At 37.8% G+C, this 21,347-nt stretch overlaps 5 protein-coding genes and 1 pseudogene across 6 annotated transcripts in view; 3 read left to right on the forward strand and 3 right to left on the reverse strand.

Annotated features, from left to right (window-relative positions):
• The window catches only part of LOC116292573 (5-oxoprolinase), a 49,638-nt gene that overhangs the window by 15,274 nt on the left and 13,017 nt on the right, over nucleotides 1-21,347 (forward strand). For both annotated transcript variants that reach the window (XM_089034449.1, XM_089034450.1), the window contains exons 12-23: nucleotides 9,981-10,098; nucleotides 10,420-10,474; nucleotides 11,303-11,390; nucleotides 12,261-12,502; nucleotides 13,189-13,277; nucleotides 15,678-15,759; nucleotides 16,127-16,214; nucleotides 17,002-17,045; nucleotides 17,629-17,767; nucleotides 18,744-18,856; nucleotides 20,016-20,079; nucleotides 21,046-21,099. In XM_089034449.1, coding sequence (XP_088890575.1) covers nucleotides 9,981-10,098; nucleotides 10,420-10,474; nucleotides 11,303-11,390; nucleotides 12,261-12,502; nucleotides 13,189-13,277; nucleotides 15,678-15,759; nucleotides 16,127-16,214; nucleotides 17,002-17,045; nucleotides 17,629-17,767; nucleotides 18,744-18,856; nucleotides 20,016-20,079; nucleotides 21,046-21,099 — 1,176 coding nt within the window. The remainder of the gene's footprint in view (nucleotides 1-9,980; nucleotides 10,099-10,419; nucleotides 10,475-11,302; nucleotides 11,391-12,260; nucleotides 12,503-13,188; nucleotides 13,278-15,677; nucleotides 15,760-16,126; nucleotides 16,215-17,001; nucleotides 17,046-17,628; nucleotides 17,768-18,743; nucleotides 18,857-20,015; nucleotides 20,080-21,045; nucleotides 21,100-21,347) is intronic.
• On the reverse strand, nucleotides 566-1,237 carry LOC116292555 (uncharacterized). Its single transcript, XM_031699900.1, has one exon. The coding sequence runs from the start codon at nucleotides 1,189-1,191 to the stop codon at nucleotides 616-618; it is 576 nt and encodes a 191-aa protein (XP_031555760.1). The 5' UTR covers nucleotides 1,192-1,237; the 3' UTR covers nucleotides 566-615.
• LOC116292556 (histone H3) lies at nucleotides 2,643-3,641 on the reverse strand. Its single transcript, XM_031699901.2, has one exon. The coding sequence runs from the start codon at nucleotides 3,517-3,519 to the stop codon at nucleotides 3,109-3,111; it is 411 nt and encodes a 136-aa protein (XP_031555761.1). The 5' UTR covers nucleotides 3,520-3,641; the 3' UTR covers nucleotides 2,643-3,108.
• On the forward strand, nucleotides 4,011-5,237 carry LOC116292562 (histone H4). The gene has a single exon (XM_031699906.2). The coding sequence runs from the start codon at nucleotides 4,023-4,025 to the stop codon at nucleotides 4,332-4,334; it is 312 nt and encodes a 103-aa protein (XP_031555766.1). The 5' UTR covers nucleotides 4,011-4,022; the 3' UTR covers nucleotides 4,335-5,237.
• LOC116292560 (histone H2B.2 pseudogene) lies at nucleotides 5,333-5,937 on the reverse strand (annotated as a pseudogene).
• On the forward strand, nucleotides 6,229-6,783 carry LOC116292558 (histone H2A). Its single transcript, XM_031699903.2, has one exon. It carries the CDS (start codon nucleotides 6,277-6,279, stop codon nucleotides 6,673-6,675), a length of 399 nt encoding a protein of 132 aa, XP_031555763.1. The 5' UTR covers nucleotides 6,229-6,276; the 3' UTR covers nucleotides 6,676-6,783.

Genomic DNA, 21,347 nt, shown 5'->3' on the forward strand with positions numbered 1-21,347 from the left:
AGGGGTTGAACGTTGAATAAAGGGTTGAACGTTGAATAAAGGGTTGAACGTTGAATAAGGGGTTGAACGTTGAATAAGGGGTTGAACGTTGAATAAATATGGTTGAACGTTGAATAAATATGGTTGAACGTTGAATAAATATGGTTGAACGTTGAATAAATATGGTTGAACGTTGAATAAACGAGCTGAATTGAATATTGCTACATTCGGCTTGCCATAAGAAACTAAGTCACTATATAATGGATTTAAAAATAATCACGATTTAAACCTTTCAAATGTCTGCCCGAGTCCAAGAGAAGATGAGCGGTGGCCTTTCGTTCATAGTTTATCGACCGTTTTCTTAAGAAAAATGAAATATTGTAGAAAGTTCAGTAACATCTATAAAGTTGTGTTGTTTCTATTTTCTCATTATTTCTGTTGCTTTTCCTTCGAACGTTCTTTTAGTGAGAGCAGTTTTGAGTTTGTTTACTGGGATTTTTGCAATGGCTATCTCTCGACATTCATATTAGTTTAAGATTGATATTTAAAGTTTATCTGAGCATATTGGTTTTGACTTTATTTCATGTGGTGGCTCCTAAAAGAGCCGTTTGATTGTTTAGTAGCGTGTGTTACGCTTTACTTCTTGGGAGATTTGGCTGCCTTCTTTGCCGCGGGTTTCTTGGCTGTCTTCTTGGCGGGTTTTTTAGCTGCTGGCTTCTTAGCTGGCTTGGCTTTAGCAGCAGGCTTCTTGGCTGCTTTCTTTGGTTTTTCTGCGGCTGCTTTCTTTGGCTTTTCAGCAGCTGCTTTCTTTGCCTTCTTGGGAGACTTGGCTGCCTTCTTTGCTGGTGACTTAGGCTTCTTGGCTTTCTTGGCGGCCGGTTTCTTGGCAGCTTTCTTAGCAGCTGGCTTCTTCGCTGGTTTCTTCTTTGGTTTCTCTTCTTTAACGGCCTTGTTCAGTTTGAAGGATCCAGAAGCACCAACACCCTTGGTGTGGACAAGGGTTCCTTTCTCGCTCATTCTCTTGAGCGCCAGCTTCAGATGAATACCACAGTTGTCCCCGATCTTGTAGTTGCCTTTGATGTACTTCTCGATGGCTTGGCGGGACGATCCATTACGTTCCTTCAAGGCAGAAATCGCTGCTTTTACCATGTCGGTGTATTTAGGATGCTCAGCTGGCTTCTTCGCTGCTTTCTTCACTGCTGCGTCAGACATCTTGGAGAGATTTAGATCAGTGCTTCGATAGAACTTTACTAACGAGTATTCGACAATGAACTAAATTTACCGCCAACCGCGTCGAAATATATCCCCCTGATGCGGACCCCCGAGAACACATGTAATAAACCAGGGCAATCCAACATGGCGAACCAAGATATGTGTTTGTTGTCGTTCTTTAAGGACTTATTTTGGGTTTAATTTCCGTTTATATTCAAAGATTCTAACTTAGAAATCAAGCTTAGAAATTTGGCTTTCATAAGAGCCCTCTTACGACCAACAGCACTAACATGGCGATGAAATCGGAGCAGTTATATAAAGTCACTCGAGTCTGATTGACGATGTCCTTAGTGAAAAATTATTTCGTAAAATGACTTTCAACCTTTATATTCTCATAAAGAACCTTCGAAATTGAAGATCATTTATTCAACTTTGAATCTAGGCAATAAGAATTTGGAATTTTCCGCGCGGTTTTGAGAAATTAGATTTCGAGTAGGGGTAACAAACACAGAGCAGTTTGGATCCAACTCGCCATACAGGACAACACGCTTGAGACTAGATGTAAATTTCGTTATATTTCTTTATTTTAAGCATTTGAACCCTGAATTATGTTACCATTGTGATATAGAATATAGTTTTAAGCAAGAGTTTCTGGTTTGTTTTGCTTTACTTTGGATTTAAGTGTAGTTTTTCCGAGTCAATACTGACGACGAAGTTGAACGTCGTATTTTGCCGCCTTTTTCTTTCCTTGAAAATATTTTATCTTAGGAACCCTGAACATTAATCTTTTGACAATCCTCACTCGTAGTTTCCCCCAGATAGCCTTAATTTGATATTTAGGACCTAATTGTAAACTACTTATGGAAGAAAGAGGACTTTGTTTCTGCACATTACAGTAGACTATGATCACTCGAATAAATTTAAATTAGACTTTCAATTTTACTTTCTGTCACAGCTCTTCTGCCCCCAAAAAATATAAATAAATTTAAAATAAATATACAAAACCTTCCTCTGAGCAAGATATTTATTGTAGATTAAGTATACTTTAAGCTTTACGAATTATATTTTCTTTATAGTTTTCAGTAAGATGTTTGCGACCGAACGCCTGAGTTTTTGTCAGCCTAAAGACTACACGAACACAGAGCAATCCTAGTTCATTGATCTTCTATTCGGTGCTTGTTTTATTACATGACCTAAATTCTAGGACATTGTCCTGATATTTAAGGGTTTAATAAGTTATATCATGTATTTCAAGATTCCATTTGTACCCGCTCTGTAGAAATAGATTTTCGTGTCTAGAAATGAACGCGCTTTTGAATCCGATTTGTTTACATATAGGAAAGCCATTTTAGTGCAGCTAATTTACATCGAATATTCGAAACAGTTCTTGTAAGACCGAGTAGTTTCTGTTACTAGTAAACCACTATTTGAAATAAAGGAACAACCAAGAATAAGGGGACCACAGGTTTCTTTTAATAAGCTGTAAAAGAATTCATAGTTCATAAATGAACAGAAATGATTTTGGCGCCTTTCGTAAACTGAAATTCGGTTGAAACGTCGTTAGTCTTTGGCGCGCAAATAAATTCACCGAAGTCTATTTTATGTAATTTCTAGTCTCAGATGACATTGGGTAAGATTTTTTTCCTCAGCTTACACACACATTTTGTAGTGGAAAAAGGACGTTAGAAGCAAATTTTACGATTGAGAATGTAGTTATGGGAATGAGTTTACTTCCAAGGCAGAGGTTTTTCAGGAAGCTATATAAGGGAGTCACTTGCTTTGTTCTTAGTATTTGTTTTTTATATCGTAATATTTTTAGTTATTTTGAAAGGGAGAAGTACAGCATATTGATTCACAGACTTTTTAGTCATGTGGTGGCTCCTAAAAGAGCCGTTGTTTTGTTATGGTGCTGAGAACTTAAGCTCTCTCTCCACGGATTCGGCGGGCAAGCTGAATGTCCTTGGGCATGATGGTGACTCTCTTGGCGTGAATGGCGCACAAGTTGGTGTCTTCAAACAGACCAACCAAGTAAGCTTCGCTAGCCTCCTGAAGGGCCATCACAGCTGAGCTCTGGAATCGAAGATCTGTCTTGAAGTCCTGAGCGATCTCACGGACCAGACGCTGGAAGGGCAGCTTGCGGATCAACAGCTCGGTTGATTTCTGGTAACGACGGATCTCACGAAGAGCGACGGTACCGGGTCTGTAACGATGAGGCTTCTTGACTCCACCAGTTGCTGGGGCACTCTTACGTGCTGCCTTGGTGGCAAGTTGTTTTCGGGGAGCTTTTCCTCCGGTAGATTTACGGGCAGTTTGCTTAGTACGAGCCATTTTTTTGAATCGTTCAGAAATAGAATTTCCTAGATAACTAAATTATGACAAGCTTCGATTTTATATCCAGCGCGCCTTGATTTGATTGGCTAAGAGAATCGCTTCTTTGATTGGCTGAGTATCATGACATATTTATGATTGGCTTATTATGCTGGCTTTGATCCGACCAAGTTAAAAAATTTCAAGCTCTGCATATTTTGACCGTCTTTTTTTGCTCAAAATCCTATGAAAAACGATATTTTTCTAGCCAAATACGACATTTAGCTTTTTGTATGTAAATCTGATGATGTTAATATTATATAAAATGTTATACCTTGAAAGAAATTTTGATTCAATTGTCGTTAATTTCAGACTAACTAATTGCATTGGATCAAGGGTTATATATTTCCATATTTCAACAAACCCTCTTATGACCAACCAATCGCGTTGCAGTAAAATATGCTTATAAACGCGGTGAACATGAATGAGGTAATTTACTCAGTCGAGAAACCTACAAAGTCAAAATGTCTGGTCGCGGTAAAGGAGGAAAAGGTCTAGGAAAAGGAGGCGCCAAGCGTCATCGTAAGATCCTTCGGGATAACATCCAGGGTATCACCAAGCCCGCCATCCGTCGTCTTGCTCGTCGTGGTGGAGTCAAGAGAATCTCTGGTCTGATCTACGAGGAGACCCGTGGTGTCCTCAAGGTTTTCCTTGAGAATGTCATCCGTGATGCTGTCACCTACACCGAGCACGCCAAGAGAAAGACCGTCACAGCCATGGACGTTGTCTATGCTTTGAAACGCCAAGGACGTACCCTGTACGGATTTGGTGGTTAGATGAGTTAACCAACTCATTTACAACAAAACAACGGCTCTTTTAGGAGCCACTAAATGATGAGAAAGTCTTGATCAAATGCTTATACACAAATGTCAATCGCTCAGAGACGGGCTCAAAATGCATTCGCCCAGATTTTTAGTACCCCTCTTTAATAAGCATACGCTTTCTAATTAAAGGCCGAAAGCTAAGATTAAGTACGATTGTCGTTTTATAAGGCATTTAATTGAAATATATATTAGCAGGTTTCGAGTCAGTTTTATAAGAGCAGTTTTTTTTCCCCGCGCATTTACCATTATACCAGTCATTCATTTATTATTCTATTCACAAAGATAAATAGTATGTAAGCCATTTCGGTGTCAATTGCTACGAAAGCATAGTACTGGTACTCGTACGTCCCTATTGAGGTTCAAAGATTGATTTATTGCAAGTTTGATTTTCAATCTTTCTCTAATATCTGGGTTCACATAAAAAGGTTATTTAGTTCTTCACAAATTCATTGTAAAGCTAAATATTTCTACCATTTTAAAGTTGTTTGTCACGTGTTGCTGATAAAGTCTACTTGCAAACGAAACGAACTATACATTAAACGGCTGCAACGGAGGCTAGTATAGACCGGGATTGAAATTTACAACTTTCGTTTCGAATAAACTGAAACTTCGATCCACGATAGGAACGCATACGTTGGTTTGACCGTGATTCCCAAAAAGGCCTTATGCCATCTCTTATTAACGGACATAAATAGTTCGTAAGCCATTTTAGTGTGAATTGATACGAAAGCATTTGCTCATGCGTTCCTTTGATCCGCAATAGTAACGCACAAGTTGGTTTGACTATGATTCCCAAAAAGACTACAATCTTCTCTAGTACTGAAAAAGCCGTTAGAAAAACAGATTTTTTGGCGCGCTAGAATAACGTAAATTGGGTGTGCAATAGTGTTCGGTATTAGATGTAGCGAAAAAACATTAACACTATCATATGTCTAATAGGGAAACGACTCTTGTTTGTTAATGTGATTTATTTCAATTGATAAAATTCTTTATTTACATATGATATTGTGTATGCTTCTTCATTCTGGCTTAAAACCCTTTATAAGCGTATAGTCACGTCTTTACTACATGTGTTAGCTCCTAAAAGAGCTGTTTTTGTATAGTTTTGGCTTCAAAAGCCGATTTACTTGCTGCTGGTGTACTTGGTGACAGCCTTGGTGCCTTCACTGACTGCGTGCTTGGCCAGTTCACCAGGGAGAAGAAGACGAACAGCCGTCTGGATTTCCCGAGATGTGATGGTGGATTTCTTGTTGTAGTGAGCAAGACGGGAAGCTTCACCAGCGATGCGCTCGAAGACATCGTTGACAAAGGAGTTCATGATGCTCATGGCCTTACTGGAAATACCAGTGTCAGGATGGACCTGTTTCATGACCTTGTAGATATAGATGGCATAGGATTCTTTTCTCTTAGATCTTCTCTTCTTCTTGTCACCAAGCGCGGCCTTTTTACCGGCTTTCTTTTCACCTTTCTTCCCAGGGGTTGGTTTAGGAGGCATTTTCGGAATTTATATTAAAGTTAAAATTCTTAAAACGAATGACGAAGATATCGTTCCTTGTTACACATTCGGTATTTATATTCCTTCAACGAGGATCGAGGATCCAAAATACGTTTATCTGATTGGTTGAATGTCAGTCCATATCCGACAGTGTATAATAAGGGTCAAGAGTCAATTAATTTAGTTTTCTGATTGGATAATTGCTTTACTTACTTCTTAGGAGACACAATTATATAAAGTGAAATAGACACTGTGCTGTAATATCGAGTTACGTTCGCGATGTGATTGGTCGGTTTCGATCCATAATGGTGCTATATAACCGCACCGCAATTGCGGAAGGGCATATTTCTCTATAAGCAAAATAGAAGGTATAAACTAACGTCTGAAAGAATAAAAAAAATGTCTGGAAGAGGCAAAGGTAAAGCAAAGGGAACCAAATCAAAAACCCGTTCTTCAAGAGCAGGGCTTCAGTTCCCCGTTGGTCGTATCCATCGTCTTCTCCGCAAGGGAAACTATGCTCAACGAGTTGGTGCTGGTGCTCCAGTCTACATGGCTGCAGTTCTCGAGTATCTGAGCGCTGAAATCCTCGAGTTGGCCGGTAATGCTGCCCGTGACAACAAGAAAAGCAGAATCATCCCCCGTCACTTGCAGTTGGCTGTCAGAAACGACGAGGAGTTGAACAAGCTTCTTGGTGGAGTTACCATCGCTCAAGGTGGTGTTCTTCCCAACATCCAAGCTGTTCTCTTGCCAAAGAAGACCGAGAAAAAAGGCAAAGGCAGCCAGAGTCAAGAATTCTAAGTCTTCTCTCTCAAACTATATAAACGGCTCTTTTAGGAGCCACCACATCAAATAAAGTCAATACCTATATGCTAACAATTACACTTTTTACCTCCCTAAAATATATATTTCCAAATATATTATAAATATATTTCCAAATATATTATAAATATATTTCCAAATATATTATAAATATATTTCCAAATATATTATAAATATATTTCCAAATATATTATAAATATATTTCCAAATATATTATAAATATATTTCCAAATATATTATAAATATATTTCCAAATATATTATAAATATATTTCCAATAACTTTTTCATTTCTCTAACGACAAATTTTCCTAAGTTTTCTATCTCCCTCAAAAAAGGCATATATATAATTTCAAAAAAAGTTTTATATTCTTTTCAATGACCGTCTAGGATTTTGCCAGATAAACGAAATGACAATATGTTGACATTATCAGAGTCGAGAGAACTTTCCCCTCCAAAATGTTTAATTAGGCAGCAAATATTTGTATTACAAGTCCAAACTAAAACTCATTCATGAATTGTGATCTAGTCTCCCTTGCACTGATGGCTGCTGTGAGGCAGACTAGGGATCTAACAAACACAGTTTACTCCAAATTAAACGATCTTGTATTGTGACATTAGTAACATTCTTTTTGAAATAAGAATCAAAATCAACACAAATATAAATTGATCGTGGGTCATGTACAGTGAGTCAGACCAGACAGCTGTAAAGAGACTTGTCTGAAGTCAGTTACCCTGGGGTTAATTATTCTTGCTCTGGCGTTTGCTGTTTTGAAGGGAAGTTGCGGCGCTCCTTCGTTATAAGAAGCGTAATAGAGCTTCTGGAGCACAGTACAGTACACAATCTTATTTGTTTATGTTCAGTTTCTTGTGTTTGCTTGAGAATCCCTTGATCTAACTGTTCAGTGACTAATACATTTAATACCTGGCATCGATACAGTTCAATTTAATTAAATTCAATTCACACACTTTATATAGAGTTGAATAACAAATCATAATTGTTTATGTTTACAAATTATACTAGATTTTATAGAAAGATATATAAATATAAATATTAAATATAAACTGTTACAACTGTGAGTGTGCAGTGATGGTTTAAGTATGAACCTTTGAGTAAACCATCACTAATAGGCATCCACTCTTTTTATTTATTTAACCAAATATTGTCTCCAAGAGCAGCTCATCTAGGGAGATCACAATGATATTTATATTAGTAATAATTAATATATTAATTTATGATAATTTTTGTAGTAATACAAATAGAACGAAATAAAAAGATAGGTAATCTTAGGAAGATAAATAGTTACGATAATAAATCAGAATAAATATTGATATTAAATTATAATTTAACTTATGATATCCAAAATGCAACGTGTTACTAACACACACACATGCACATGCTCTCACAACATTTTTGTTACTCTCTGTGTTTAATAGAGGCCTCCTATTATGTCTCCTCTTCTCTTTGTTCTTCTCACTCTCATTCTGGCCGGCAAATCTACTTCAACTCAACTCATGTAGGACTACTCATTTTAGGAATTCATTCTTTATGTAATAGAATTGTCTTTCTCTTGAAGAACCTTTCTCAGTCTACATAATAGCACATCATTTTCATTCATCATTTACTGTTACTACTTTTCTAAACTGGAGTCCACCTTTGACCTTGACAAAATGTGTACCTGGAAAACTTGCTGTTCAAAATGCCGCTCTTTCAATCCTACCTCTTGCTTTAAAGATTATTTACTATGATTGAATTCATTCTCATATAATGTAAATATTATTCAAATTCATTATATCAATTAATGTAATCTTAATCAGTCTTTGTGATTTTTATTTTTGGTTGACCTTTGTATGTGACCCAGTGTTCTGTTGGTCAGTCCTTTATGATGGCAGAGTTTTTTGTTTATCTATTTATGCCATTGTAGCCTTGTATCATTTGTGTCTGTGCTCACTCAGTTGTCAAGTTTATCAATAAAATAAAAAAAGAAAAATAAATATTTTCATATTTATTACACAGCTTTGGAAAAGTGTGAATGAAGACGGTTTTTCTTCTCCTTAATTTTGCCCAACAAAACAAAAACAATTTGTCACCATTCTTGATATGATTTATATAAAAATATATTAAATATGAAAACAAATTCCTGCAATGAGAACTAAACATTTCCATTGTCACATGAACTTACTTCCTTCAAGCAAAGCAGCAGAATCAAAAAATGTAGAATAACAGTATAACAGTTTATTTTCCACTAGATATTCATTATATACAGAATAATATTATAACATATATTATAACATTATATACATATAAATAATGATTATGTTAATGGCGTGGAAGTCAGATTTGAAGCCATGGGGATTATCAAGGAATCAGTCTTCCTCATTTAGTAATTTATGTTTAAGAAGAAATAAACTTTGTGACATGATGTCAAACTAGATATTTACATCAAGTTATTGTTAAATAAAGTTGATAATTTTTTTCTATTTACAATAACTTGAGATCAGTTGTCCCTTAAATTTTTTTGTAAATATATTATAGGAAACACTTGCTTAATTTCATTACTAAGTGATTTAAACAAAGTAGGGTGATGATATTGAATAGAGAATTGTCGCAAGTTTGTTCTAACGTGAGGAATATGAAATAGATGTTTTGATCTAGAATATGGGATAAATGTTGTCAGCTGCATTCATGGAATAATTCATTATCAGGGTTTGTATGGGAAAATGTGTCAGTTTATGTTTAATTACCATTTGTTCTGTATCATGTTTAAGAGTGAAGTCATTACACCCGTGCAATAGATATTAGACTAATACACTTTAGTAGACCCTAATTCCATTGTTTTCTTTTGTGTCTATTTGACTATTTTTTTCTTTATATGTTGACTAGTATTTTTTATATAATTTTTTCTGAGTCTTTAAATAGGACATTTGCATGATGGTGTCATTGACCTTTACTACCAGACTCCCTTGCACACTTTCTTTTGTTCAGCTAATTAGCATCTTACTATTCTCATGAGCGAATACAAATTCAAATAAGAAGGAAAAGTCGTGAAGCATTATGGTAGTGGGAGTCAAATGATGCCATCATTGCAAATTTCCTATTTACAGCTGCATAATTTGCTTGATATACTGCAAGGATCAGCTCAATTTGATACATTTTTTATATAGTTTAATATTATAAGGTTGACCACAGTTGCATTACTTACACAGCCAAGGATCTAATGGATTAAAACAGAAAACTTGCTGAACCACTGATTTGTTCTTATTTTCCAATGTTAATTTTTTGTAGCTTGACATTAACACTGTTGCAGCTGGAGGAGGCTCGCGGCTATTCTTCAGGTCAGGAAAACCTGTGGTAGGTCCAGAATCAGCAGGTGCCCATCCTGGACCAGTGTGTTATAGAAAAGGTGAGATGGATGTTGGGGGAAGGGGGACCCCTGTGGTAGGTCAAGAATCTGCAGGTGCCCATCCTGGACCAGTGTGTTATAGAAAAGGTGAGATGGATGTATGGGGGAGGGGGATCCCTGTGGTAGGTCAAGAATCTGCAGGTGCGCACCCTGGACCAGTGTGTATAGAAAACGTGAGATGGATGGTGGGGGGAGGGGTGGGTGACTTACATGATGACCTCACTCCAATGCCACAGGAAACCATAAAAGGCAAGAAAATGTCAAAATTATTTGCATTGTCTCATATTGACATAAATTAAATATAGTTGTCTTTAATCTCAGATGGATATTTAGCAGTGACAGATGCAAATCTTGTGCTTGGAAGACTTTTACCTGAGTAAGTCTTTTGAATATTTGTGGTTTCAAAATTCTCAATCCTTGTTGATCAAAAGTTGTGTGTTTGCAATATATATCAATAATTTTAGAAAATACCTATTACTCTCCAAGTGCAATACACCCTTTCCCTGGGAAAGTGAAGCTTCCTGAAAATGGGTTCCAATACGATTTACCAGCCAAATTTGTCATTGCTAATCCCCACTGCAAAGTACAGCAGTGGCACAGTTCAACAAGGTTGAACTGAAAGCATGTGAAGGTGCCTCTGGCATGTGCAGCCACTATACAGTCTATCTATGACTGCCGGAGCACAGCTCTAACCATTTGAAGTAGTTAGGGTTGATTTGAGAGGAAGTAGGAAAAACCCTCGGTTTCCAGTTGGCTAAATTCCATTAAATTGCTATCAAGTGTAGATCTTCATGGCTATTCTATTCCTTCATAATCCCAATCTACTTTCATGGGAGAGTTATGGATATTTTCTGGTACTACACAATATACCCTCCTCAGACCCTCCCCACCACTTGGAAATTCCAATCCCCCTCCATGGGTGAGGCATGGATATTTTCTGGAACTACACAATATACCCTCCTCAGACCCTCCCCACCCCTTGGAAATCCCAATACCCCTCCATGGGTGAGGTATGGATATTTATTGGTACTACACAATATACTCTCCTCAGACCCTCCCCACCCCTTGGAAATTCCAATCCCCCTCCATGGGTGAGGTATGGATATTTTCTGGAACTACACAATATACCCTTCTCAGACCCTCCCTTGAGAGGAGGAGGTGTGGAAAGTGCTTGAAACTTACCCTGTTTTTGCTTATATTTCAGATATTTTCCAAAGATCTTTGGCCCGTCTGAAGACCAGCCTCTGGACAAGGAAGGTTCTTTAGAAGCATTCACAAAATTCACCCAGGAAGTAAGAAAATCAATTATTTGTGGTTAATTATCTGCATGTGTTTGTTCTTGTCATTCTTTGTAGTTCTCATTCCTGTGGTTTTTGTGTTGTAAAATAATTTTCTCAAATGACTGGTAAATAGTCCCCTTCACAGTTCCTTGCGCCATTTTGAAAGGTAGCCATGCCTTTGCATTAAAGCGAGACGAGCGGTGAGCCAACAATGATAGAGACATGGGAATAATTGTCCAAAGTGTTAAAAAAGGTCTTTATCATTGCAAGCTCACCGTTCGTCTTGCTTTGACGCAAAGATACGGCTACCTTTCAAGATGACGCAGAAAACTGTGAAGGGGTCTATTTATGGGTGTAAAATTAAACAAACTCCAAACTTTTGTTTGTGTAAGGTGAGAAGTGAGAGATCCTTTTGGGAGTGGCTATCTGTCAATAGCTTCATTCACTACCACTACCAGAATCCCTTGCACACTTTCTTTTGTTCAGTTGATCAGCACCAGTTATCTTACTATTCTCACGAGGAAATACAAATTTGAATGAGAAAGAAAATTCGCGAAGCATTTTGGTAGTTGTAGTGAAATGACGCCATACACTCAACAAAATTACTCAATTCTGATTGGACAAGAGAAGTTCCATTAAATCACGAATTGTACTCTGTAGAGTCCCAATTAAGTTGCTCAATTATGTTGAGTGTATTATAAACAAACAAATTGCAAGATCGTCTCTTACAATTCAAAATTGATAGATATTTGAAAGTTCTCAAATTGAATTCGCCTATAAAGGCTTGTCCAATTTTGAAAACTTTAAAAACATCACTCTTACCTATGAATTCCGAATTGTACTAGGGATCGTGCGAATTCATAAACTAATTTTTACTTCCAGGTGAATGATTACATTTCCAGTCAACCAGGGGGTGAAGACCAGACCCCATACACCGTCGAGGAACTGGCACTCGGGTTCATCAAGGTAGCCAATGAGAGCATGTGTCGACCAATCAGAAACCTGACCCAGGCACGTGGTCATGACACAGCCCAGCACGTGCTGGCTTGCTTTGGTGGAGCTGGTGGCCAGCACGCATGCGCTATAGCAAGATCACTTGGCATGTCCACAGTGTTTATTCACAGGTATAGCGAAGTTTACGCTGACGTCGCCTATTGATATTAATGCCCAACAAGAGATTTGTTGGCTACTGAAACAAAGAGATCTTTTGTTTTAATGATGCTGACAAACGGTGCAACATTGCATGCAACATTGAACGCAATAGGACTGTTGCAGCGTGTGTCTACCCCAAACTTGTTGCATGCAACAAATCTGAAGTTGAATCGCTCTTCTCTTGCAACATTGTGCGCAACAAATTTCATGTGAACATGACTGCAACATAACCTGCAACATTTTGAAATTTCCAGCCAATCAGCTTACACCAAATTTATAACTGCTGACCAAATATCTTAACATAGCAGGCTGACACAAGCGATGTTGCGTGATTTTGTTGCAATGTGTGTCACCCGGATTCAAATTTGTTGCTTGCAATGTTGCGTGCAATGTTGCACCGTGTGTCAGCACCTTAATGGTTGTCAAATTTGTATGAGAAAAGATTCCTGACGTCAATGTTTAAGAACATTGAATATTGCTATATCAATCTCGTACCCAGACCCATTTTTTACTGCTCATTTCGTCGAGCATGCGCAGTAAGAAATTTTGTGTTATGATTTTCTGTAAACCGAGTGGGGTCTGGGTACGAGATTGCTCGTACCCAGACCCCACTCGGTTTACAGAAAGTCATAACACAAACTTTCATTGTTTATATCAGATATGCTGGTATCTTGTCTGCTTATGGCATTGCACTGGCTGATATCGTCCATGAGGCGCAGGAACCTTGTTCACACGTCTACGAAAAAGGTACGAAGACTCTATTCCGCAGAGACTGAGCGCTAGCCTCTCATTAATGCCACCCGATTTCGAGTCTCGCCGGGTTCGGTGTTGTATGTGAGTAGCGTTGTTTGTTGGTTCTCTCCTGTGTTGTATGTGAGTAGCGTTGTTTGTTGGTTCTCTCCTGTGTAGTATGTGAGTAGAGTTGTTTGTTGGTTCTCTCCTGTGTCATATGTGAGTAGAGTTATTTGTTGGTTCTCTCCTGTGTAGTATGTGAGTAGCGTTGTTTGTTGGTTCTCTCCTGTGTAGTATGTGAGTAGCGTTGTTTGTTGGTTCTCTCCTGTGTAGTATGTGAGTAGAGTTGTTTGTTGGTTCTCTCCTGTGTTTTATGTGAGTAGAGTTGTTTGTTGGTTCTCTCCTGTGTTGTATGTGAGTAGCGTTGTTTGTTGGTTCTCTCCTGTGTAGTATGTGAGTAGAGTTGTTTGTTGGTTCTCTCCTGTGTCATATGTGAGTAGAGTTATTTGTTGGTTCTCTCCTGTGTAGTATGTGAGTAGCGTTGTTTGTTGGTTCTCTCCTGTGTAGTATGTGAGTAGCGTTGTTTGTTGGTTCTCTCCTGTGTAGTATGTGAGTAGAGTTGTTTGTTGGTTCTCTCCTGTGTCATATGTGAGTAGAGTTATTTGTTGGTTCTCTCCTGTGTAGTATGTGAGTAGAGTTGTTTGTTGGTTCTCTCCTGTGTAGTATGTGAGTAGAGTTGTTTGTTGGTTCTCTCCTGTGTAGTATGTGAGTAGAGTTGTTTGTTGGTTCTTTCCTGTGTAGTATGTGAGTAGAGTTGTTTGTTGGTTCTCTCTCCTGTGTAGTATGTGAGTAGAGTTGTTTGTTGGTTCTCTCCTGTGTAGTATGTGAGTAGAGTTGTTTGTTGGTTCTCTCCTGTGTAGTATGTGAGTAGAGTTGTTTGTTGGTTCTCTCCTGTGTAGTATGTGAGTAGAGTTGTTTGTTGGTTCTCTCCTGTGTAGTATGTGAGTAGAGTTGTTTGTTGGTTCTCTCCTGTGTCATATGTGAGTAGAGTTATTTGTTGGTTCTCTCCTGTGTAGTATGTGAGTAGCGTTGTTTGTTGGTTCTCTCCTGTGTAGTATGTGAGTAGAGTTGTTTGTTGGTTCTCTCCTGTGTAGTATGTGAGTAGCGTTGTTTGTTGGTTCTCTCCTGTGTAGTATGTGAGTAGAGTTGTTTGTTGGTTCTCTCCTGTACTTCAAGGGTTTTTCTCCGGGTTCTCCGGTTTTCCTTCCTCCTCAAAAATCAACTCCTGAATTCCAATTCGATCACTGAACGAGGGCCACAGGTTTGTTAGCTACTGGCTATTGAGTGCTACCCTCGTGAAAACAAGGACGGAAGCAGTTCAATAAACTCGCAGATGAAGTTTTATCGGGTCTAAAACCACTCGGCTACGATTCGTGTTTTATACCCGATAAAACACTCCTGCTCGTTTATTAAACGTCATGTATGCCACATAATGTTATCCGTTATCATACGTTATGGAAGTTACGTGTTTTTTTCTTATACAGTTATTTAAAGTGCTACTACGACGAAAATCGCTCAAACTTGGATTCAGCTGAAACTTCCTAAAAATACTCTTTAAAGGTCCAATAATCACCGTATGAAGTGTTTTCTCGATATTCAGTACGAAAGTATGATATTTTTACGATTATTTTTTGGGGTCTGTGACGTCATACACTCAACATCAAACATTGCTACATATATTTCTTTGTATATAAATCCTTAATTTATTTTATTCCTATGAAGCCCAAAGGGTGGCTAATGTGCTTATTTCACATTACTTGTGACTATAATTTATATTTTGGGGTGTTTGGGTATTTCTTTCTCCCTTTACTACTGATATTTTGATCATAAACTACAAAGAAATGTATGGAGCGATGTTCGATGTTGAGTGTATGACGTCACAGACTCCAAAAAATAATCGTAAAAATATCATACTTTCGTCCTGAATATCGAGAAAACACTTCATACAGTGATTATTGGACCTTTAAAGAGTGTTCTTAGGAAGTTTCAGCTGAATCCAAGTTTGAGCGATTTTCGTCGTAGTAGCACTTTAAAGAAGGTTGGTGAAGGTTTTGTTGCATGTCACATGTTGCACACCAAGCCTAAATTGCACTATGGGAGATGTGAATGCAATCAGCAAAAGATCACAACAAGATGAAAGTTTCGATCCTAAACTTTGTATTATTTTGCCAAGTTCATTCCTGTCGATTAGGCGGGAAAATGGTACATTATCCCCCCCTCCCCCATAATCGAGACCTCGCTACGCCCGTGTGTCCCATCTTTACTCATATCACCCACGACTGCAATTTATTTTTCAAGACTACTGATTTTTTGTCGAAATTGAGAGTTCCCAAATATATTTTGTTTTAACCGTAGATTCCTTTCCATATCTGGATGCAAGGATTGATCTGTTAATCGACAAGTGCACGGAGGAGCTGAAGAAAGAAGGGCTTGACAAGTAAGGCTCTGTTCTGTTCTGTTCTGTTCTGTTCTGTTCTGTTCTGTTCCCTTCTCTTCCCTTCCCTTCCCTTCCCTTCCCTTCTCTTCTGTTCTCTTCTGTTCTCTTCTGTTCTCTTCTCTTCTCTTCTCTTCTCTTCTCTTCTGTTCTCTTCTGTTCTCTTCTCTTCTGTTCTCTTCTGTTCTCTTCTCTTCTGTTCTCTTCTGTTCTCTTCTCTTCTCTTCTCTTCTGTTCTCTTCTCTTCTGTTCTGTTCTCTTCTGTTCTGTTCTGTTCTCTTCTCTTCTCTTCTCTTTCAACAGGCCGTGTATGACGTGGTGTCATAGGTCAGAGCGACGCATAATCGTATCTACTTCTGTTTATTCGCAGGGACTGCATCTTCACCGAGGTGTTCCTCAACATGCGCTATGACAAGACAGACTGCGCACTCATGTGTAATCCAACCACAGTCACCAAGGTAGCGTCACTGTAAATTAGTCATTCCGTTATTGCTCTTTGAAGGATTCATAGTAGAATATAACATTTAGTGAGAACCAAGTCACTCGCCTCTCACTTCTGGGGTCTCAGGTTTGATTCCTGGACTCGATATCACATGTGAGTAGAGTTTGTTGGATCCATCTTTCCTTTGATTGAGAGTTCCAAGATACAAGGTGCAAAACAGTAACATGAGGATTTCATATTCAACGAAAAACTATCAAATAAATAGAAATTAGACTTAATAAGAGAAAGAAAAAAAAGTGGAGGTAAAAAAAGTGTGCAATTATAAATTGTCAAAAAGAAATCAAAAATTTGTGGAAGCGTCCACGGTATGGCGGGTAGCACAGTAAGTCTAAAATCTTTTCTATTTTACTTTACTAACTGGTTTATGGCTTTGGGATCATTCCCTCTTTTCCTGTGCTGTCTCTTGATTTGAGTTTATTTCCCCAGGTTCTCCGGTTTTCCTTCCTCAATATAATCTAACATAGCAAATTCTAATTCCATCTGTGAGTTAGCTCTGTAGCTTACGAATTTGTCGCTCTTGTACGTTCGAATTTAGAAGTGGTGGTCTTTGCGAAGGAAGGAAAACTGGAGAACGCTCAGAAAAACCCTCGAAGCCGTACAGGAGAGAAACAACAAACAACTCTACTCACAAATGATTAAACTCGACATGACCACAGCCGTGATAGGCAGCGCATTAGAAGATTATTAGATTGAAATGTTATCCTCTGTTTAATCATACTGATTTCGTATCACTCGTTTTTCAGAATTCAAGTCGTCATGGTGATTTTGAGAAGTCTTTCCTTGAAAGGTATTGTACAAGACAGTTTGCTAAGAGCAGTTTTCGTATGACTGTGAAAACGTCAGTGCCGTATGCGTGCCTTGCCGCGACCGTGATGTTTTCTAGAATTTTAATTGGCTGATTCTTTTTCGCGCAATGTGATTGGTCTGGCAGTGCCGTGACATTGGCGTGACCGTGTGTGAGCCGTGTTTATGCCGTGTTTCGGGCATTTGATTGGATGAGAGTAAATTCTCGTACAATGTGATTGGTCTGGAATATGCCTTGCCGTGTCACGACCGTGTTCATGCCGTGAGCTTTTCATACATAAGAAAAATGCACTACGTCGGACAAATTACATTGCGTGATGATTTACTATCCATCCAATCAAATGAATAGTGCGCACAATAGCCATACAAGCCACACCTTTAGAAAGTCGTATGACGGTGAAACACAATTGACATCAATACTTGTTCAACCAAAAAAATTGTTTCTGCTTTATGAAGCTGTTTGGAATTGAAAGTCAATAAGTCATTAGAACCCCCCCCCCAATTCCCTAACAGGAATCTTATCCGTGTTTCCATCCAATTCAGAAGTACATTCTACTTTTCCTTAGGTATCGCCGTGAGTTTGGCTTTGATATTCCTGGCCGCAAGATCTATGTAGAAGATATTCGTGTTCGTGGAATAGGAGCATCGAAGGTTGACCTCAAGGGAGCGGTGTCCAATGCGTCTGGTCCGCCTAAACCTAAGAAGGTAATTCATAGTCAATAGACCGTTTTCATGTGACATCACAGCGGCCATGTTGGTGTACCAAAACAATGCATTTTCTATCCTCCGGGAATTGAACTCTATTTTTATGCAAAAACTGTGCAGAAAGTTTATAATATTGTTTGTTACATCAATATGGCTGCCTTCTCACGTGAGTGACTAAACGCTCTATAGATGACTTGTACTAACAGGTCACGTGACCCTACCCTCTTAAAACGAGCAGTTGCGTCAAAATGAACAACAGAAATGAAAAGAGCACCTCAACTTTAGTAAGACAGCGAAGTTTCAGCTCGAAATGATGACCACAAGAGAAATGACATTAAATATAAAGTCAAATATTTTACAAGGATTTGTATGGGAAAAGTGTTGGCTGGTAAGCTTTTGTCATCCAGCGCATTTTCCCATACAAATCCTCATAAAACATTCAATTTTATATGCAATGCCATTTCGCCTGTTTCGCTTGTTATGAGCGGAAACTCCGCCTTCTACTGTTCGGAATTAAATGCTCGCACGTTATAGAATCTAGAAAAACCCAAAACAAGTTTTGGATTAAATGGAGTATTAAGAATAATAGTCCCTTTGCAGCTCAGTAATCACGTGCTGATTAATTCATTGAGAGCAAATGAATGAACATCTTGATTCCCATGGGTGAAATTTGCTGGTGAGCAAACACACTTTCTACAACCTGTTTCGAGAGATCGTAATAAAACTGCATTTCGTAACACACTGGATACACATGTTTTCATTCAGTTCTTTACAAGTAGCTAAAAAGAATCACCAATTTAAAATAAAATAAAATAATTTGCTCGCCAGTACAGACACGTGACCGTTAACTGCAAAGGGCCTATTGAATGATTTTCTCGTAGACCTATCGTCTTTGCTCAAGAGTTTCGTGCTGATCAACGTTTTAATCTAAAAGGTTCTTGATTCAATTCTTTTCTTTTGACTCCATCGACTGCAGGTCACGGATTGTTTTTTCGAGGAAGGATTACTGAAGACATCAATATACTTCCTGGAGGATATCAACAGTGGTTACGATATCGAAGGACCTGCCATTATCATCGACAAAACCAGGTGAACAACACGTACCGTGTTTACTTAGTCCAAAACTGAACCCACTTTTATTTGATTTGTTCGTTTTGATCCAAATCAACGCGCGCGCGGGCGCGAAAACATTCATGGGATATATACGAAATTTTTAATACACTCAACAACATTACTCGATTCTGGTTGGACAAGAGGAGTACAATTAAATCCCAAATTGTACTCTGTAGAGTCCCAATTGAATTCCTCAGTTTTGTTGAGTGTATTATGAGCAAAAAATCGCACGATCTTCTCGTACAATTCGGAATTTATAGATACCCGTGATGTTTTGAAAGTTCTGAAATTGAACTCGCCTAAAGACTCGTCCAATTTTGAAAACTTTCAAAACATCACTCGTACCTATAAATTCCGAATTGTACGAGAACATTGTGCGATTTCCTATACAAACAAGCACAAGGATCGCGCGCTTAGAACATACACAATACCGTGTGTGCAACCATGTGACTCAAAACCCCTTGAGATATGAAGAACAATGAAACAACCGCCATGTTGGTTGATCTAATAAGAGAAGCTAATGAGGAATGCTTTGTTATTTTCAACCAAGATGGTCGTTATGACGTAAGATGCACATGATCTATAGAGTGTGTGCAACCATGTGACTCAAAATCTCTTGAGATATACTTATTTCAATTAAGTTAGTCACCAAAAAACCTAGAAAGCTGAGATCACTGAGGATCATGGGAATTTTTTAATATCAAACAAGTAAAGCTTTTGATACAATTTGCAGCTTGAGGATGCTCAGAAGAGGTGAGACTGTAACTGGTAAAAGATCTAAAATCCCTCAATAGTTATTAAAGCAGTTGAAACATGTAAAATGTATCTACCCATAATCCTTGTTGGTCTCAGCTTTGTAGCTTTTCAGGTGACTAACTTTATTGAAATAAGTGTATAAATAAAAAAACAAACAAACAAACAAACAAAAAACAATGCTTAAGCAAATATCAATGAAACAGCCGCCATGTTGGTTGATCTAACAAGAGAAGCTAATACTAAAATATATTTACTCGACAAGGCCCCACACTTGAGAGCAATGCATTGTATAACTAGTATAAACTGGCATTTACTATTAGTTACTAGCTGTCTAAGCATATGCATTGGAAAATGTTATTTTCTCTTTTATTTAACGCAGTACGATAGTCGTTGAGCCAGACTGTACAGCGGTAGTGACAGTACACGGTGACGTGCGTATTGAGGTAAGAGCAGATTTCATGACATGACCATGACGGAGCATTTAGATTGGACCAGCAGTGATCTTACGCGCTTGGATTGGTTCGAATGATTTCACTATTATTTTTCGCGTGACAGTGTTTCACAGTCATACGAATTTTTTTGTAACGAAAGATCTTCTCTTTACCTTAAAAATAAATATGTCATTTGTAATGTTTTTCAATTTCAGACCATGTGTCATTCTCTAGAGTATCATTTCTTTGTTTTACAGCGCAACGCGTAAAAGTATGACCACATTTAATGTATTCGCATACTTCTATACACGGGTTCTGTACGTTAAACCGACACATTTCGATGCAAAGCGTGTTCCATGTTTTTAAAATAGCTAGCATATTTTTAAATAGTTAAAATAGTTAAATTAGTTTGTCTTTGAACAATTTTACGTTGAAAAACTAAGGAATTTTTATAATTACTATTTTAATAAAGTTTGTATCAACTTATATCAGTTTAGATTTGCAATTTGAATGTTTACAACATTTTGTGGGATGTTTAACATCATTGTTGAGTATGTTTATATCAGTGTTTTAAATAAATGAAAAATGTTGCGATGTTTTTTAAAATTGTTTTTTCAGAATATTTATGCATTTTTATGTCTCATAACATTAGGATAGCGTTAAATTTTAAAACATTTTTGAGTCTTTAATGTTTGTAAAGCGCTGTTGAACTAAAGAAATTAGCGCTATATAAAATATTATTTATTATTATTATTTATTATAGCTGGCTGGTTTTACTAAATATGGCCGCATAAAAGTATGCGAATACATTAAATGTGGTCATACTTTTACGCGTTGGCCTGTAACAGCTGCGCATCAGAAGGCACACAAATAAAGATACAACTCAAGCAATAAAAATTATTCTCAAGAGAATGACACGTGGTCTGGAATAGGAAGACATCCATTTTCCCTCTCTCATATTCTTGTATTATTTTGCAGATCAAAGAGCACAAGGACAAAACCAAGGTCGGGACCGAGTTGGACAGAATTCAGGTCTGAACTTTAGTATTAATTATATTTAACTTCGGATAGCCTTGAAATTTACATATGTTTTTTACATATTTTACAACCATCACTCCCCCTAAAGGGCTCTTCCGTCACTGCATTCTTTATTTACGACACACAACTGACATGTTGATTTTTACGGAGGGAGGAAAAACCAGAGGACTTGGACAGCAACCCCTATGAATACACCTAAAACATTTATTCATATATGATCTATTTGTTTGTTTGTTTGTTTG

This window comes from Actinia tenebrosa, unplaced genomic scaffold, assembly GCF_029948245.1.
Source record: "Actinia tenebrosa isolate PJP-AT-01 unplaced genomic scaffold, QUT_ActTen_1.0 PGA_scaffold2__45_contigs__length_23673736, whole genome shotgun sequence".
NCBI lineage: Eukaryota > Metazoa > Cnidaria > Anthozoa > Actiniaria > Actiniidae > Actinia > Actinia tenebrosa.

Bases quoted from the DNA above. Each gene is read 5' to 3' on its own strand.
- LOC116292558 (XM_031699903.2), top strand. From the start codon at position 6,277: ATGTCTGGAAGAGGCAAAGGTAAAGCAAAGGGAACCAAATCAAAAACC.
- LOC116292556 (XM_031699901.2), bottom strand. From the start codon at position 3,519: ATGGCTCGTACTAAGCAAACTGCCCGTAAATCTACCGGAGGAAAAGCT.
- LOC116292562 (XM_031699906.2), top strand. From the start codon at position 4,023: ATGTCTGGTCGCGGTAAAGGAGGAAAAGGTCTAGGAAAAGGAGGCGCC.
- LOC116292555 (XM_031699900.1), bottom strand. From the start codon at position 1,191: ATGTCTGACGCAGCAGTGAAGAAAGCAGCGAAGAAGCCAGCTGAGCAT.